General features: G+C 47.3%; 1 protein-coding gene across 1 annotated transcript; it reads right to left on the bottom strand.

Moving 5' to 3' along the window:
* Positions 1–2,507: 2,507 nt before the first annotated feature.
* On the bottom strand, positions 2,508–16,596 carry LOC135880675 (urea transporter 2-like). The gene is made up of 7 exons (XM_065407028.1): positions 16,415–16,596; positions 15,532–15,660; positions 14,070–14,262; positions 13,243–13,390; positions 6,239–6,373; positions 3,860–3,909; positions 2,508–2,687 (listed from the first exon to the last, which is right to left on the bottom strand). Exons 1-7 carry the CDS (start codon positions 16,546–16,548, stop codon positions 2,508–2,510), a joined length of 969 nt encoding a protein of 322 aa, XP_065263100.1. The 5' UTR covers positions 16,549–16,596.
* Between the last annotated feature and the right edge of the window lie 205 nt (positions 16,597–16,801).

Genomic DNA, 16,801 nt, shown 5'->3' with positions numbered 1-16,801 from the left:
TATCTATTCCAAAGGTTATAGGCCTCAAACCTCACACTATCTGCTAAAGCCAAATCTTACAGGATAAAAGCCTGTAGGTTCCTTGCATTGCTACTAAATATAATAAAGCAGAATAACAAAGCAATGAATATAATACAGGTAAGATGGCCCACTGGGCTACAAAGTGGAACCATGTGTTTAATCTGGAACTGGGTTTTTTTACTTAAGAATGAGACCGAACCAGAAACACCAACCCAAGTAACTCTGAATTGTGAATTCAACGCCCCCCATCACAGAGCCTCGGTGGATTACAGCTGAGGATGCCAAATTCAGGACAAACTGCTGAGAAATAGGGCAGACTCACCCCAAACTGGTGATTATTCTAACATTAGATTATATCAAGCCAGTAACAAAAGTAAACATCTGTCTCACCATACTGGTTAACAAGAAGCCAAAAATGCAGTCTCCTTAGGTATTCCAGCTCTTGACTCACCAGCCAGACACTGGACTCTGTGATGAGTGGTTACTGAAAACAAATTTAATCAAATATATAGTCCTAATCCATAGATGCTGACTTTTATTTTTTTCCATGGGTGTTCAACCCCCACTCCATCGTGAGCCCCGCCCCCACTCTGCCCCTTCCTCCTCTTGCCCCCCACCCACTGCTCTCCGCCCTCCCCGGAGCGCATCTGCCAAACAGCTGATCAGTGGCCCCATGGAACAGCTGATAGGCATCCCTGCCAAACAGCTGATCAGTGGCACCACTGAGCAGCCATGGCTGTTGGGTGCTGAGCACCCACAATTTTTTTTTTCCATGGGTGCTTGAGCCCTGAACCGCCCACAGAGTCGGTGCCTATACTCTAATCCCAAGAGATCAGCCATTTAGCCAGGTCAATATATAACTCAGATCTTACCCGGTAATCACACTGATGCCAATCCTTTAGTAACTAAAAACTAAAGGTTTAATAAAAAAAGAAAAGAGGAGAGTTAGTAATGGTTAATAGATCATATACATACAAATAATTGCAAAGTCCTTATATCAGGTTTGTAGCAGGCTTGTAAAGCCCCTCTGGTAACTTCCAAAAGATTGGAAGGTCCTGAGTCCATAGTTCAAAATGCTCCTTTTTGTTGTACATCCATAGAATCAGGACAGGAAAAGAGGCAAAATGGAGATATCTCAGGGGTCTTTTGTATCTTCTGCCATGTATCTGGAAATTTACTGTCTCAAACAAAGCTCACGGCCTTTGTTTGTGGAAAGTTACTGGCCCAAGATGGAGTCCAAGGTCACACGAGCATATCACATGTCCTTACATGGCTTGAAGACTCACAAGGGATGGCCATTGGCCCCTTGGAGTTTGAGGTATCCACAGAGCTATCTGGGTGGAATGAGTTTCTTCTATGGCCCACTGTGAGAGCTAAGTGTTCTTGATGGGCCCTCAATACATAGCTGTCTGGCCTTTATGTAAATTTTACCAGGTGGGTGTTACCCGGGAATACAACACATGTGTATAATGCCAGTATATAGCCAATGTTCATAACTTCAAATACAAAGATGATACATGCATATAAACAGGGTATTCATACTTAGCAAATCATAACTTTTCCATTGACCAGGGGCGGCTCCAGGCACCAGCGCACCAAGCGCGTGCCTGGGGCGGCAAGCCGCGGGGGGCAGCAGTCAGGCTGCCTTCGGCGGCATGCCTGCGGGAGGTCCGCCGGTCCCGCGGCTTTGGCGGCAATTCGGCTGCAGGCACGCCGAAGGCGCAGGACCGACGGACCTCCCGCAGGCATGCCGCCGAATCTGCGTTACCAGCGGACCGCCCGCAGGCGCGCCGCCGAAAGCCGCCTGACTGCCGTGCTTGGGGCGTCAAAATACATAGAGCCGCCCCTGCCATTGACACCTTACATGACATACCCTGTACAAGATTTGTTGCAACTGTATAACAGTGGCAATATCAATAATATAAATGGTCATATTCAATCATACAGCATCACCCCCCCTTATATAGCTGTCCCCGTCCTTTTGGTTCTAGGGAAGATTTTCTATTTTACTGCTCTACCTCAGAAAGGCAAGAGCTTCATGAGAATGGTTAGTCTAGTAAGATTTACACCATCCCCTGAGACCAATGGATCTTGGGCTATTTCAGCCATTTCTATGCCCAAATGCTTGCACTCACAAAAGCTAATCTCAACCTAGTACAGATCTGTCCAGCATTACCTCCTTCACCTATCTCCATGCATGACGCAGACCAAATGTTCTGGGTCAGCAGTTAATCAGCATTCCAACTCAGCCATTCTTACCGCTCTCTGTGTTATAGGAAATGAGTGTGTAAAGGCTTTAAGCAAGACAGCTTAATTCTAAAATGAAATCCATTATAATTACATCCATTTCATGATACACAAAAGAAAATCATCATCTTCAGTAAACAAAATGCAGTATTGTTTTGTTTAGAAATGTCCCAAGGAGGATTTAGTTCACATATTTGGAGCAGAGCTGTGCAACTGCATTAGGAAGCCATGTTAGACGGCTATTTTGTCATCACTGTTGCCTTCCTGTTTCTTTCCACTGCCAGGTAATAGACTCGGTTGGCTTCTGGGTAAGTGACTTTGCAGAGTGGCAGCTTGTAGATGGCAGGGTTGTCTGTAGTTAGTAGCAGGAAGAGAAATGCGGAGAAGCAGAAAGGCCAGGTGCAGGCTGGTAATCCAAACTGAAAGAAAAAGGATCTTGATCATTCCACTCACAATTTTGACCGCTCTAGTTTCTTAATTCTTCAACCTTAGATAGATGCAAAGCAAAGAACCATGGAGCTTCAAAACAAGCCCGTTGTTAAATAGGCAGGGAGGGAGAGGTGTGTGTGTGGGTGTGGGTGTGTGGGTGTGTACGCGCGTGCACACAGACTGTAGCATACAGGCTGTATGATGGGCTACAGAGCCTTAGGCTGCTGTTGACCAAATGGCTGCTCAGTGTCCAATGTGAAATGAGTTGGCTGTCTCATCCAGTTCCTAATAGACTCGTGTTCCTACGTTGTATGAAACTGGATTTATGGCTTATTACAACAATCTAACTCACTAACCCCCCATTTTGTCCTATGACTTCAGGAGTGATAACAGGCCACTTCACCTTGAATGGACCCTTAGAATATGTGATAACTACTTATGCTAAACTATTTGAACTTGTATTTAGCGGTGACACTCTGAGCGCTGGTCTACACTCAGGGCCGGCTCCAGGCACCAGCTAAGGAAGCCAATACAAAGGAGCAGCACTCCATGAGCTATTGGGGCGGCATGGCCGGGTCTTCGGCGGTGGGTCCCTCAGTCCCTCTCTTCCTCTTTGAGCTGCAGCCGAAGTGCCGCCGATCGGCTTTTTTTTTTTTTTTTTTTTTTGCCGCTTGGGGCAGCAGAAAACCTGGAGCCGGCCCTGTCTACACTACAAAATTACTTCGGTATACCTATGTTGCTCCGGGGTGTGAATAATCCAAGCCCCTGAACGACACTGTTATACCAACCTATGTGCCAGTGTAGACAGTGCTATGTCGGCGCGAGAACACCTTCTCTTGACATAGCTACTACCTTCCTTGGAGGAGGATTAACTAAGCCAGTGGGAGAAACTCTCTCCCGTTGGCTTAGAGGGCCTTCATTAAAGTGTTGTAGCTGTGCCGATACAGTGTTTAAGTGTAGACCTGCCCTGAGTACCTTTCCCAGACCTGAAGAAGAGCTCTGTGTAGCTCAAAAGCTTGTCTCTCACCAACAGAAGTTATTTCAATAAAAGATATTACCTCACCCACCTTGCCTCTCTAGTGTCCTATCTCATACTTGCTGGCAGCCTCAGAACAGTCCTGGGAACTGAAAATTAGAAAATAACACTAAAAAAAATACCTACCACAGAGAGGGAATTAGCAAGTGCTGCTCCCAGATAGGCACCAAAGAAGGCTGTGAAAAGGACAAAGGAAACTTCAGGTTAAAACGTGTTTGCTCGCAGCATTAGACAGCTAGCAAAAATTACACCACAATCCCAGATCCCCTGATTGCACCTCCTTATAGATACACAGACACACATCTTTGTTTTTTCGATGGATCAATGCCGGGCACAAATGTTTGGTATTCATAGATTTTAAGGGTTTGTCTATACGTACAAGGCTGCAGAAACCCAGCTGTACCGATACAGTGGCGCCGCTGCAGCGCGTCTGGTGAGGATGCTCTATGCCGATGGGAAAGAGCTCTCCCGTTGGCTTAAAAATACCCATCTCCGGAAGTGGCAGAAGCTATATCGGCGGGAGAAACTCTCCTGGCAACATAGTGCTGTGCCCACGACTGCTTATGTCGCTGTCACTTATGTGGCTCAGGGGGTTGAATATTCGCACCTCTGAGTGACATAAGTTTTGCCCACATAGGCTGTAGTGTAGACATAGCCTAAGGCCAGAAGGGACCATTATGTTCATCTAGTCTGACCTCCTACATAACAGGCCATAGAGTGTCACCCAGTGATTCCTGCATCGTGCCCGTACCTTCTATTCATTGCTGATGGAGGACACATTCCTGTGCATACCTTGCATCCTGCCATGTTGTGTGTGAGCATGAAAGGGAGTTTACAGAATGAAAAACTGGTTTAAAACTGCTCTGTGTATGAATTTCTCCCAAATGGGATGGGGAGGTAGGCCCATAGATCTGCCCCTTCTCTCTATACCCCCTATAGATAATGCTGATTGAAAATTTCCTGTTGAAAGTGTTTTCCAAAAGAAATTTGGGTTTTTGACTCAATTGATTTTTTTGTGAAGAGCACCTGCTCTGTATGGGAAATTTCGACACTTCGTCGAAAAATGGAATGCCTTAAATCAGAAAAGTTTACAGTTTTCACTGAAAATGGAAATGTTTTCATTCAAAATGGCGCTGCTGTGCCTAATGGAAGCCATAGTGTGTGTGCCTTTTGCGCCCATTCTCCTCTCTCAGTGACTATGTCTTCCATGAAGTGTCATGACCCCTATGATGCACCTTCTCCCCTCACCAACATGGGAGAAAGTGGTGCCTCATGGGACACGTAGTCCAGGACATGTAGTCCTCTCCATAGAGGAGAATGAGAGCATGAGGCAACTAAACTACAATTCCCATGGGGCATGGTGGTGCCAATTTGAATTAAAATATTTCAGTTTTCGGCCAATATATAGGGTTACCATATTTTGAGTGTCCAAAAAGAGGACACTCCACGGGGCCCCGGCCCCGCCCCCAGCCCCTTCCCCAAAGTCCCCGCCCCAACTCCGCCCCCTCCCCTGCTTCCCGCGAACATTTGATTCGCGGGAAGCCTGAAGCAGGAAGCAGGCAGCAGGTAAGCTGGGGGGGTGGGGGGAGGAGGTGCGGCCCAGTCTGGCCCCCTCCGGCGGCCGGCTCCGGCCCCGGCCCCAGCCTGGCTCGGCTCGGGCCCTGGGGTGCCGGCCCCGGGCCAGCCCCCGGCCGAGCACCCCCGGGCCAGCCCCGGCCCGGCCCCAGCCCACGGCCCAGCGCGGCCCCGGCCCAGCACCCCCGGCCCAGCACCGCCGGCCCCGGCAGCCCGGCGCACCCCCCGGCCGCCCAGCACCGCCGGCCCCCGGCGGCCCGGCGCACCCCCCGGCCGCCCAGCACCCCCGGCCACCCAGCACCGCCGGCCCCCGGCCCCGGGCCAGCCCCCGGCCCAGCAGCCCCGGATTTTCCAGGACATGTTCGGCTTTTGGGGATTTCCCCCCGGACGGGGATTTGAGTCCCAAAAAGCCGGGCATGTCCGGGAAAATCCGGACGTATGGTAACCCTACAATATATATATATATATATTTGATATTTCACTGAGGAAAACCCCCTATTTTCTGACCAGCACTACCCATGGAGCATGCTGGGCATGGCTGTGGGAACAGGCTACTGTGCAAACGCACCCTGTGCAGTGGGCGGCTTGGGATGAGATTGAACTTCCCTGAGGCATGGTCTCTCCCTGAGGTCTCTTTTCAGCGTGTGGATCTTCCCTCCCCCTGAAAAACATGGGCTGGTGCCCAAATGGCATATTTTAGCCCTAGCTAATCAATCATTCTCTGGGGTCACACACAGGGTGACCAGACAACAAATGTGAAAAATCGGGACAGGGGGTGGGGGTGAGGGGTAATAGGCGCCTATATAAGAAAAAGACCCAAAAATCAGGACTGTCAGTATAAAATCGGGACATCTGGTCACCCTAGTCACACATTTAGCATCTTTCACAAGCACTAGGTGCATTTAAAATGAAGGATGGTAGCAGGCATACCGCAGGCAACTGCTAGCAAGTGGGTCTGGCATGTGGGAGCGTAGAACATGCCTCCTATTGCAATGCAAGAGAGGACGCTGTTGTAGCCCCAAAAGCCAGAGTAGATCTCAGCAAAGGGCGCAGCAGCAGTCAAGCCTGTAAAGGAAGGAAGACACATCAAGGGAAACTCGCGTTAAAAAAAAAAAATCACTCATTATTAACCGAACTGGTTTCTTTCTCTTTGTTACTAGTGCTGACAGTCAAAGCGTTCAAACTTCTAATGGCCTGCCATCCTTTCTGCTGCATGTTTACTCTTTGCACTACACGTTGCATAGGTAATTAAAATAGATTGATGATCAGTTTCACTTTCTGCTTCTTAAATATGAGCATAGGAGCTAAGGACAATCATGAATTCCATCTCCGACATCACCAGCTTAAAAGCCAAAGGTGTCGTTCTTTGACCAGCCTTCTCTAACACCAACATAGAGCAGTGTGGACATTTACAAAACCAAACTGCACTTCACACACAATTCTCCCCCCCCCCCAGGAGGGAGGGAGGCGGGGAGAGCTGAATCATATGCAAGATATTAGCCATGTCACTTAATGCACTACTGGAAGGTGTGCAGATACTACAGCGGTGAGCAGGGCCGGCTCCAGGCACCAGCTTGGCAAGCAGGTGCTTGGGGCGGCCACTCCAGAGAGGGGCGGCAGGTCCAGCTATTCGGTGGCAATTCGGTGGACGATCCCTCACTCTCACTCGGAGCGAAGGATCTTCCGCCGAATTGCCGCCGCAGATCGCAATCGCGGCTTTTTTTTTTTTTTTTGGCTGCTTGGGGCGGCCAAAACCCTGGAGCCGGCCCTGGCGGTGAGGGTGGCATAAGAACCTACACAGAATACAATAGAATAGAATGTTGCAATATATGGGTTGCAAACTCTGCAGGAGGATTTTTAAAACCAACTGTTAATTGTTTTATTACCATTGGGTAGGGGAAAGGGAGAGTTGTGGCTGATGTTTGTAATTTTCGCCTTCGTTCCAAGGAAGCATTTCTGCTGATCACAGGTTTTCTGATCATCAAAGACCCGAGCATCCCCATGCCTCTTGCACATGGGGACCCTTTCACAGTGCGCAACAACAACGGCTTTATCGAACCTACAAATTGATGAGCAATGTTACCTAATCTTCCATGCTGGTAGATGGCACTTTTTACATTAGCTATCTACCATGTATGCCTATATATATATGCCTATCTTTTATACAGAACTCTAGTAACAGGTTGGTGATTTGCCCCAGGGCAAAGTGAGTGTAAAAGGCTGTGAGCAGAGGGAGATATTTGATCTGGGAAGCTCAGGAGTCATCATCTATGCAAATTATAAGGTAAGGGTGAGCCAAGCCCTAAGTCAGATCATGTAGTCAGTGGGCTTCCATGCTGGTATAAGTGTGTGCACTAGCAAATGTTTTTGCAACATTGGGGCCTGACTTTTAGATATGCCACAATGACAAGAGGTAACAAACAATAAGGATGGGATGGGAGGAAAAACAAGGGTTAGAGCATGAAGATCACAGTTACTCAGTTCAGGTGTGTGCATCTCTTGATGGTTCAATTAACCATTTATTAAACGAATGGTCACTGGTGTTGATGTAACACACATGCTTTATACTGCTGCATTTGGCTTTGGCACAAAGAAAGGGAGAGAAGCAATGGGGAGGGAACATGGCTCTTAGCTGGATACTGTATCTGCACTTGTGCAGAGAGCAGGGCAGGGCAACTCATGGGGTCTGAGGGCCTGAGTCGAATGTCTACACTGCAATTAAGCAGCCCCTTAGTCCGAGCCCAAGTCAGCTGACACGGGCCCGCTGTTTTTAATCGCAGTGTGGACATACCCCAAGAGGAGCAGTCTGCAATTGACCCAAGGGCTGGAATGCTGCTAGCTGTGGGGATCCCCAGACTTTGTTTGCTGGCAGGGTTCTGAAGTGTTTGAAAGAACCGAGCTGGTGCGTTTTTTCTCAAGCTCCGAAGAGGCCAGGCGACACACCTGACAGTACCCTGGCCACACGATTAAGACTGAGAAGTCAGCTCAGCGAGAAGATCAGAGGGGAACGTGTTTTGATGTGTGTATGCTGAAGTGTAAAAGTATAACTGTTGTGTTGAAACCTTATAGGTGTAACAGCGTGAGTACGGCTCCTGAAGCTGCCATGCACACCCTAGCTGCAATGGAGAGGCACCCTTAGGCTGAGGAGGCTAGCATTAATGTCCAGGCATCAGCATGGGAGTAATGGGGTCAGAGTTCTGCGACAGGGTGTGGGCTAGGGTTGCCAACTTCCTGACCGAACACCCTTGCCCCGCCCCTTCTCCAAGACCCCGCCCTGCTCACTCCATCTTCCCTTCTCCCTCTGTCGCTCATGCTCCTCCACCCTCACTTGCTCATTTTCACCGGGCAGGGGAGCGTCCCTTTTCGACCGGGTGTTCTGTTGAAAATTGGACGCCTGGCAACCCTAGTTCGGGCACTAGCACTAGAGGGTGGGGTTAGGGTTGGGGATGGGCGAGGGAGTCATTGTTAGGGCTGGCGTGTCAGTACTGGGATTAGGGTGAAGATGTCAGCACTAGGATTGGGCATTATAGGCACACAGAGCCCTCTAGCAGCTAGGATGTGCATTGCACACACCCACCCTCACACCCACACCCCTCTAGTGGCTGGGATGATTATTACAAACACACAGAATTCTCTACCCCTCTAGCGTGTTTGTGCACGTGAGCACAGACACACTCAGCCCCCCTCCCAGTGACTGCTCCTCATCAGATACCAGCCCTACCACTGCTGCTCGCTAACAGAGGTCTCTCTTTAATTCAAGTGACAGAGGTCTCTGCTGTGGTGCTGAAGGTCCCCAGGTTCTGCTCCCTGCTGATGACCCTGGGTGTGTGTATGTAAATCAGGGCATATAAGGGTGTGTGTGTGTGTGTGTGTCTCGGACTCACATTGGAATACACAGAATGCACACCGGAATGCACAGCCAGTGGCACTGAAGGACCCACTGTGGGGTGGGATTTGGAAAGGACATAGAAGGTATGGATAACCGTACTCAGAGAGTAGTTATTAATGGTTCCCAATCCTGGTGGAAAGGTATAACAAGTGGGGTTCCACAGGGGTCTGTTTTGGGACTGGCTCTGTTCAATATCTTCATCAACGACTTAGATATTGGCATAGAAAGTATGCTTATTAAGTTTGCAGATGATACCAAACTGGGAGGGATTGAAACTGCTTTGGAGGATAGGGTCATAATTTAAAATGATCTGGACAAATTGGAGAAATGGTCTGAGGTAAACAGGATGAAGTTTAATAAAGACAAATGCAAAGTGCTCCACTTAGGAAGGAACAATCAGTTTCACACATACAGAATGGGAAGAGACTGTCTAGGAAGGAGTACGGCAGAAAGGGATCTACGGGTTATAGTGGACCACAAGCTAAATATGAGTCAACAGTGTGATGCTGTTGCAAAAAAAGCAAACATGATTCTGGGATGTATTAACAGGTGTGTTGTGAGCAAGACACGAGAAGTCATTCTTCCGCTCTACTCTGCGCTGATTAGGCCTCAACTGGAGTATTGTGTCCAGTTCTGGGCATCGCATTCCAAAAAAGATGTGGAGAAATTGGAGAGGGTCCAGAGAAGAGCAACAAGCATGATAAAAGGTCTAGAGAATATGACTTATGAAGGAAGGCTGAAAGAATTAGGTTTGTTTAATTTGGAAAAGAGAAGACTGAGAGGGGACATGATAGCAGTTTTCAGGTATCTAAAAGAGTGTCATAAGGAGGAGGGAGAAAACTTGTTCATCTTAGCCTCTAAGGATAGAACGAGAAGCAATGGGCTTAAATTGCAGCAAGGGAGGTTTAGGTTGGACATTAGGAAAAAGTTCCTAACTGTCAGGGTGGTTAAACACTGGAATAAATTGCCTAGGGAGGTTGTGGAATCTCCATCTCTGGAGATATTTAAGAGTAGGTTAGATAAATGTCTATCAGGGATGTTCTAGACAGTATTTGGTCCTGCCATGAGGGCAGGGGACTGGACTCCATGACCTCTCGAGGTCCCTTCTAGTCCTAGAATCTATGAATCTATGTCCTTACTGCATTGTAAGCTGGCTCTGTGGGACCCAGGCTTGCGGAATCCATATTACCAATCCAGTTTTGGAGCATACACACCACATTGTAGACCTGGGTCTCATAGCTGTGCTTTACACGGACCTTCTGACTCGGGTCCATGGCTTGAGTTGTGTCCACACTGCAAAATAACAGAGCTTGGACTCAAGTCACAGTGGACAGTTGGGCTCTGACCTGTCCCCCTAGCAGGATCCTAGGACCTGGATCCAGCGTCCTTGTTGACCCGAGTCAGACTGATTTATGTGTGGACAGAGAAGGGATGTGTGGGCTCAAACCTCAGTCAGAGCTCAGGTTTAGTGTGCAGTGCAGGAGTACCAAGGAAGGTAGGCAGAGAGATGAATGTGGTGGGGGGAGACATCTGTAAACAGCTTTTTCCCTAGTGCCCCCTGCAGCCAGCTCAGCCCTGTGGGATAGAAACTGCAACAGAATCTCTCTGCAGCCCCTAGGGTTCAAGCCAGCTGATGTCAAAGCTGCCCCAGAGTCTCTGCACGGCACAAGCTGTGTCACCCTTCCACAAGACTTCCCCCTGGCCCAGCACAAAGCAAAGCAGGGCAGAGGCTGTGAGAAGCAGATCCCAAGCCTGCTTGGCTCCACTGGGTTACAGGCAGATGCTGGGCCAGGGGACTGAGCATTGCTCTGTGCAGAGAGACAACAGCTTCCCGGCTTAAAGAGTGTTTGGGAAGTGACAGATTCAGTCCTGGCTTGGGGATGTCCCCGAGCTGGACTTTCCCAGAGGGGACTCATGCAGGGAAAGTGACCCCGCTTGTCTGGATCACAGGAGAATAAACAGAATGGGGATAAATAAAGTACCCCAAGCAAAAAAGCACCTGACACCTGTTCAATCCCAACCTGCAACCCCCTGCTATTCCAGCCCTGGGCTTCCCCTCTGCTGATGCACCTAAATCTTTATCACATCCTCCCCTGTATTCCAGCCCTTAGCTCTCCTCCAACCAGCTCTGCTGATGCCATAGGTGCTGGAACTAGGGGTGCTGCTGCAGTTCTGGCCTTCCCTCAACACACCCAGCACCGACGATGCCCCTCAGCCCTAACATACAGCCCCCCGTTATTCCTGCCCTCAGTTCCACTTGCCCACATAGCTCTGCCAGTGCCCCTCAATCCTGACCCACAGCCCCCTGCTATCCCAGCCTTGGGCTCCCCCCCTACACACAGCTCAGCCAGTGTCCCTCAAACCCAACCCCAAAGCCTGCCCTTCCTCTCCACCCCGCTGCTACACCAGAAGTCTATGGTGAATCTTTAGGAGTAATATGACCTAAGTACTTAATTTGTTTGTGACCTTAGGCAAGTAGAAATAACAGAACCCCTATTGCCAAGTGACTTTGATGATGCCCCTTAGGGCAATTCCAAACCCATCATCCGGAAGCAACAAATATGCTCAGAGTTGGCAATAATGACTATAAGCCAAGCCAACCAACCACATGCTCTCAGAGGCAGGCACTCCCCTGGCGTGGATCTCACAAGCTAAGCAGGTTCTGACATGTGCAGGATTTAGAAAGAAGGCATCAGAAAGCCTGCAGAGGCTTCAGAGAGTGGGGTAGGGCACTGCCTGTCACAGTCAGTGCTACCTTAGTGCCTCAGCTTGGTAGTAGGGGATGCTGTGCTGAAGGGAGCAGAGTGGGGTCCCAGTGGTTGGGCCTGTGTTGCAAAGAGTGGGATGGGGGCTCAGTAGGAGGTGCTCTCCCCTCAGTCAGTGCTGACCCCAATGCCCCAGCAGGCTGCTGTGCTGCAGCAAGTGCTGAGTTGCCTATCAGAAATAACCAACTCACTGGTCCCACATTGTCATGAAAGATCCCTCAGCACTTTCTCCTTCAGTTATTCCATTCTGTCCCCTCCCCTAAAATCCACCCGTGGCTGCATTAGGACACAGGCTCCCCATTCACTTCATGTTATTATCTACCTGCCCAATCACAGGGGTGGCTGCCTCTTACTCCAGGAATATGAACTCTGAACATTGCTGCTATGCAGCTATCTGCTGCCCCACCCCAGAGGTGGCTGCATTTCAATGATCCCAGCTCATCTGTACCTGGAAAACACAGGCTGTTTACTGAACTGGGTCTCCATTTCCCAAGCCCTTGTTCCCTGCCCAAGTGTTATGTGTGTTACGTGTCCCTGCCTACAACTGATCCACAGAAGAGCCAAGTCCATTACTGCCCTGTTCATTGTTAATGTTTAGAGCTGCAATTCAGGGTGGCTACTGAGGGTCATATGGTAAGAAGGTAAGATTCTGTGTAAACAGGAAATAAAGACGGTCTGACCAACCACTGCATCCTGGGTCTCTGTAATCTCTACAGTTACACACATCAGCTACACAGCTTGACTCTTCACTTCTCCAAGCTCAGTAACTCATGTTTTTCTGCTCCCAAGGCCCCCAGTTCAATACTGGTGCCAGCCAAAATGATAGTCATCACATCAGCACTTGTGTTTAGAGGAGTTGTAGAGCATGATATATTTTTTGTTCTTTACTAGCAGAGTTGAATGGGGGCAGGGATAGCTCAGTGCTTTGAGCACTAGCCTGCTAAACCCAGGGTTGTGAGTTCAATCCTTGAGAGGGTCATTTAGGGATCTAGGGCAAAAATCTGTCTGGGGATTAGTCCTGCTCTGAGCAGGGGGTTGGACTAGAATACCTCCTGAGATCCCTTCCAACCCTGATATTCTATGAGTATTGCGAATGGTCAGACCAGGTAGAGGAATCAGGCTGGTAGATTTATAGGATGACTTAAAACAACAGTTCTAAAGGTGTAGGACCAGGTACTCAGTGGGATAAACTGGCATAGCTTCACTTAAATCCATGGAATGTTGTCTGTTTACACCAGCTGAGCAGAGCATCTAAGGGAAGGGAAAAGTGTATATCATACCTGCCAGCATGCCCACTGCTGATCCAACTGCAGCATATAAGCAGATGAGTGGTGATGCTACAAAGCCAGCGAGCAGAAAAATGCCACCAGTCCAGGGATTGTCACAACCAAACACCTGACCGATTCCCACCAGAATGGATTTTAGCAACTGCAAAATCAATTACAAACATGCCAGAGTTAATGAGAGGGTTGCAACCACAGGGGATGTAGCATATTTTATTAGAGCGGGTTGCAACCACAGGGGATGTAGCATATTTTATTAGAGCTAGTTGGAAATCTTCTGAGAGTAAATTTTCTGTTGGAAAATGCTGTTCTGCCAAAATGAAAATTTCCCCTAGGAAAGTGTCAATATCAATAAAATATCATTTTGGAAAACATTGGGAGTGGGTGGGGGGAACAAGTATTCTGATAAGATTGAAACTTTCCCTTTATTGGAATGGAATGTTTTAATTTTTGTTTTGAAATGACTTTTTGTTTTAAATTTTATTTTATGTTACATTATAAATGGATTTTTTTAAATGCCCTTTCATAGGGAATTTCAATGTTTTCTGGTTTTGTTCCAATTTTGGAAGCGATTCAGTGCTGTGGCACCGTAACAAAGAGGTTTGCCACACTGACCACGCTATACACCTGTTCTGTAGATAAATATTAGACATCAGTTTGCTTTGCCATCAGTTTGGCACCTTCCCTGGCACCAGCCAAACCCGTTCCAGTTCCCTTATGTAGTTCTGTGCTCCATGTTTTGGGATTATGCAGTATTTAATACCCTTCTTTCCCAGAGACTATGTGCAATGGAGTGGCATGATTCTGCCTTTAGTGGACCTTACCAGTGGCACTTCGATTTCAGACCAGGTGATGTTGGGCACTGATGTTACAGGCTGAATGAGCGTTGTAGGGAAGAAGAGGTTGTAGTGTCCAGTGGCAGCCAAGTAAAGAGACATGGCAATATTGAAAGGCAAGGTGAGAACAGGAAGGTCCCATTTACTAAAGACTGAGCCTAAAGCACTGGAAAGAATGGGGCTGAAAAGAGAAGAACAACAAGATCTTTCAGACAGCACTAATAAATTCTACATACCAGTGAGGGTGGTGGTAAACATCTTCACCTGAAACTGGCTGAACCCAAAAAGAGAACAACCTCTTCGTAAATTTATCTGTCCATCTCTTGTGATGGCATCTGTTACCTATGGGTTGTTTTCTGTGTCCTCCTTTTACCTTTAGGGTTTATAATGACTAGAGTGAACAGAAACAGCCTTCCCTGTCCTTATAAGTGACTGGTATTGCAGGTGGTCACTTACACCAATCAGGTCAGCCTCTAGCAGTAAGCAAAGCAGCAGAAAGTATGGTACTTTGGCACAGATCCTTAAACATATTTAGGCATCTAACTCCCAATGGGATGCAGGTGCCTAAATACCTTCGAGAATCTGGCCCTTATCTCCAAATTAACTAGGTACAATGTCCATTCGTTTTCTAAAAGCATACGGGGATGATCTTGCTTCTGCTGAAGTCAATGGGAGTTTTGTCATTGACTTCATCAGGAATAGCATTCAACCCACAAATGTAAGCTTGTGCCAACAAAGCGAGATGGGCGCGAGCTGTAAAGTTCAGATCCAGAACTTGCCCCTACTGCTGGGTCATTCAGATGCATGGTTTGGGGGCGGCTAATGGCTGGATCCTCGCTCAGTTATATTTCATTAATATAAGAGCAAGAAGTCTAATGGTAATAATTTCAGTGTCACCTACCCAACTATTCACTGTTGAACAATCCTCTCAAGAAATGAAGGGGATGATCATATTGTGAAGATCTGTAAAATCTACTGGATGTGGCATCTATGCACCACTCAGTCGAGAAATCCAGTGCGGCACCCAAGCTCTACTAAGGGCAGTCCTGAACCCCCAATACCTAGTGGAACCCCACAGAGGACACATGATCATATATTGAACATCTTCACAAGCTACTGTGAGTGGCGTCATATTTTGACATCTTAAGTGGGTAGAGCTTAGATTGTGGGTGGACCTAAGAAGAGTCTTATTGCCTCTCACGTTGACCTCCGAAGAAAGTGAACTGAAAAAGAGCGCAAACATGGCTGAAGTTTCAAAAAGCGAACAAGCATTAGCAGAAATTTTTAGCTTTATTTGCCCAGCTGTAAATAGTTTTGTTTCAAGTTGTATTAGTTAAAAATTAAGTAAGCTACAGTAGATAACTCATGGGTCAGTAAAAGTAAAAAAGTCAAACTAAGAATAGAAAATATTTAGGATTGCACGTTAAAAACAAAACAAAGAGCAACTTACCATGCCATGGATGTAACAACTATAGGCAGTAGAAGCCACCAATAATAGTCTCCTTTGTCAGAAAACACAGCTATGAGTAATCCCAATAAGGTCCCATTATAGCCATGGAGTCCTGTTTCTATGGCTGATCTGTGGGAGACAGATGAGTCTTTATGTTCACTTGAAAATGTATTAGAAGACCCAAATTACACTGTCCAGATAACAACATCCCTTCAAGCCCCCGTGAAAGAGTGTGTGAGCTATAAGGTAATTTATGGAAGTTCTGTGTCTGAAGAAGTGGAAAGCAATGATCAATGTGGTGATTCTGACAGGTAAACAGCTGGGGCTTGTAGCAAAACCTTGATCTACCCAAGGCTAGCTTGTAATTGTCCATGTTTGGAGGCCTTTCTAACCGAGAATATCTACAGCAACAAAACCCAAAACCTACCTAAGTGTTTCCATAAAAATAAATTTAAAAATGCCAATGGAAACTGGTGGTAACTGGGTTCCCTAATGCAGTAGGAATTATAGTCCAGCTGGAATGTTCCAAGCTGAGACTGTAAAAAGGAAACCAACAGCATAAACAGAAAAGAATAAATCAGATTTCTAAAGTTATTTCTATTTTTAGAATCAGTGGTGTGAAACAACAACGCAAATAACCATTTTTTAAAAAAAGTGCCATTTTTTACCAGATAGCTCTGCAGAGTTCAAATTGGAAATCAAAGAGTAGAAGTATTTGGCTCTGTGATTTGCATTTTAGTCCATATCTATTCTTTATTCCAGGTTCTTTGAGCTAAAGCTCTGCTGCTTGCTTAGCACTGTCAAAGAGTGTTAGTGCCAAAGTAATCATAGTTCAAATGTGAATTTGGTCAGCACCAAGAACAACCCCCAGAGATAAACATACCTGTCCTGACTCAGAATAAGTGCTGCTAACGTTGAGACAGATGTTCCTAAACAGCCTGTGAGTGCCCACCAGGGATTCTGGACCAGGAATCCAGCAATCATGAGAAACCCACTGAGTGGGTTATTGACACACATCACCTGGGACGTCCCCCGCAAGACCCAGTCAATAAACTGAAACACTAGAGGTTTATCTGAAAGAGGAAAGATCATCAGAATGAAGAGGCAAAGGGATATTCTTATTTTATTTGTATCGCAGTAGCATAGATTCAGAAAGTTTAAGGCCAGAAGTGACCATTAGAGCAGTGGTTCTCAACCAGGAGTACATGTACCCCCGGGGGGTACACAGAGATCTTCCAGGGGGTACATCAACTGATCTAGATATTTGCCT

The sequence above is a fragment of the Emys orbicularis genome, chromosome 6 (assembly GCF_028017835.1).
Source record: "Emys orbicularis isolate rEmyOrb1 chromosome 6, rEmyOrb1.hap1, whole genome shotgun sequence".
NCBI classification, from domain to species: Eukaryota; Metazoa; Chordata; order Testudines; family Emydidae; genus Emys; species Emys orbicularis.
Note: the sequence above shows the minus strand (reverse complement) of the source record. Positions and strands in the feature narration are given on the sequence as shown.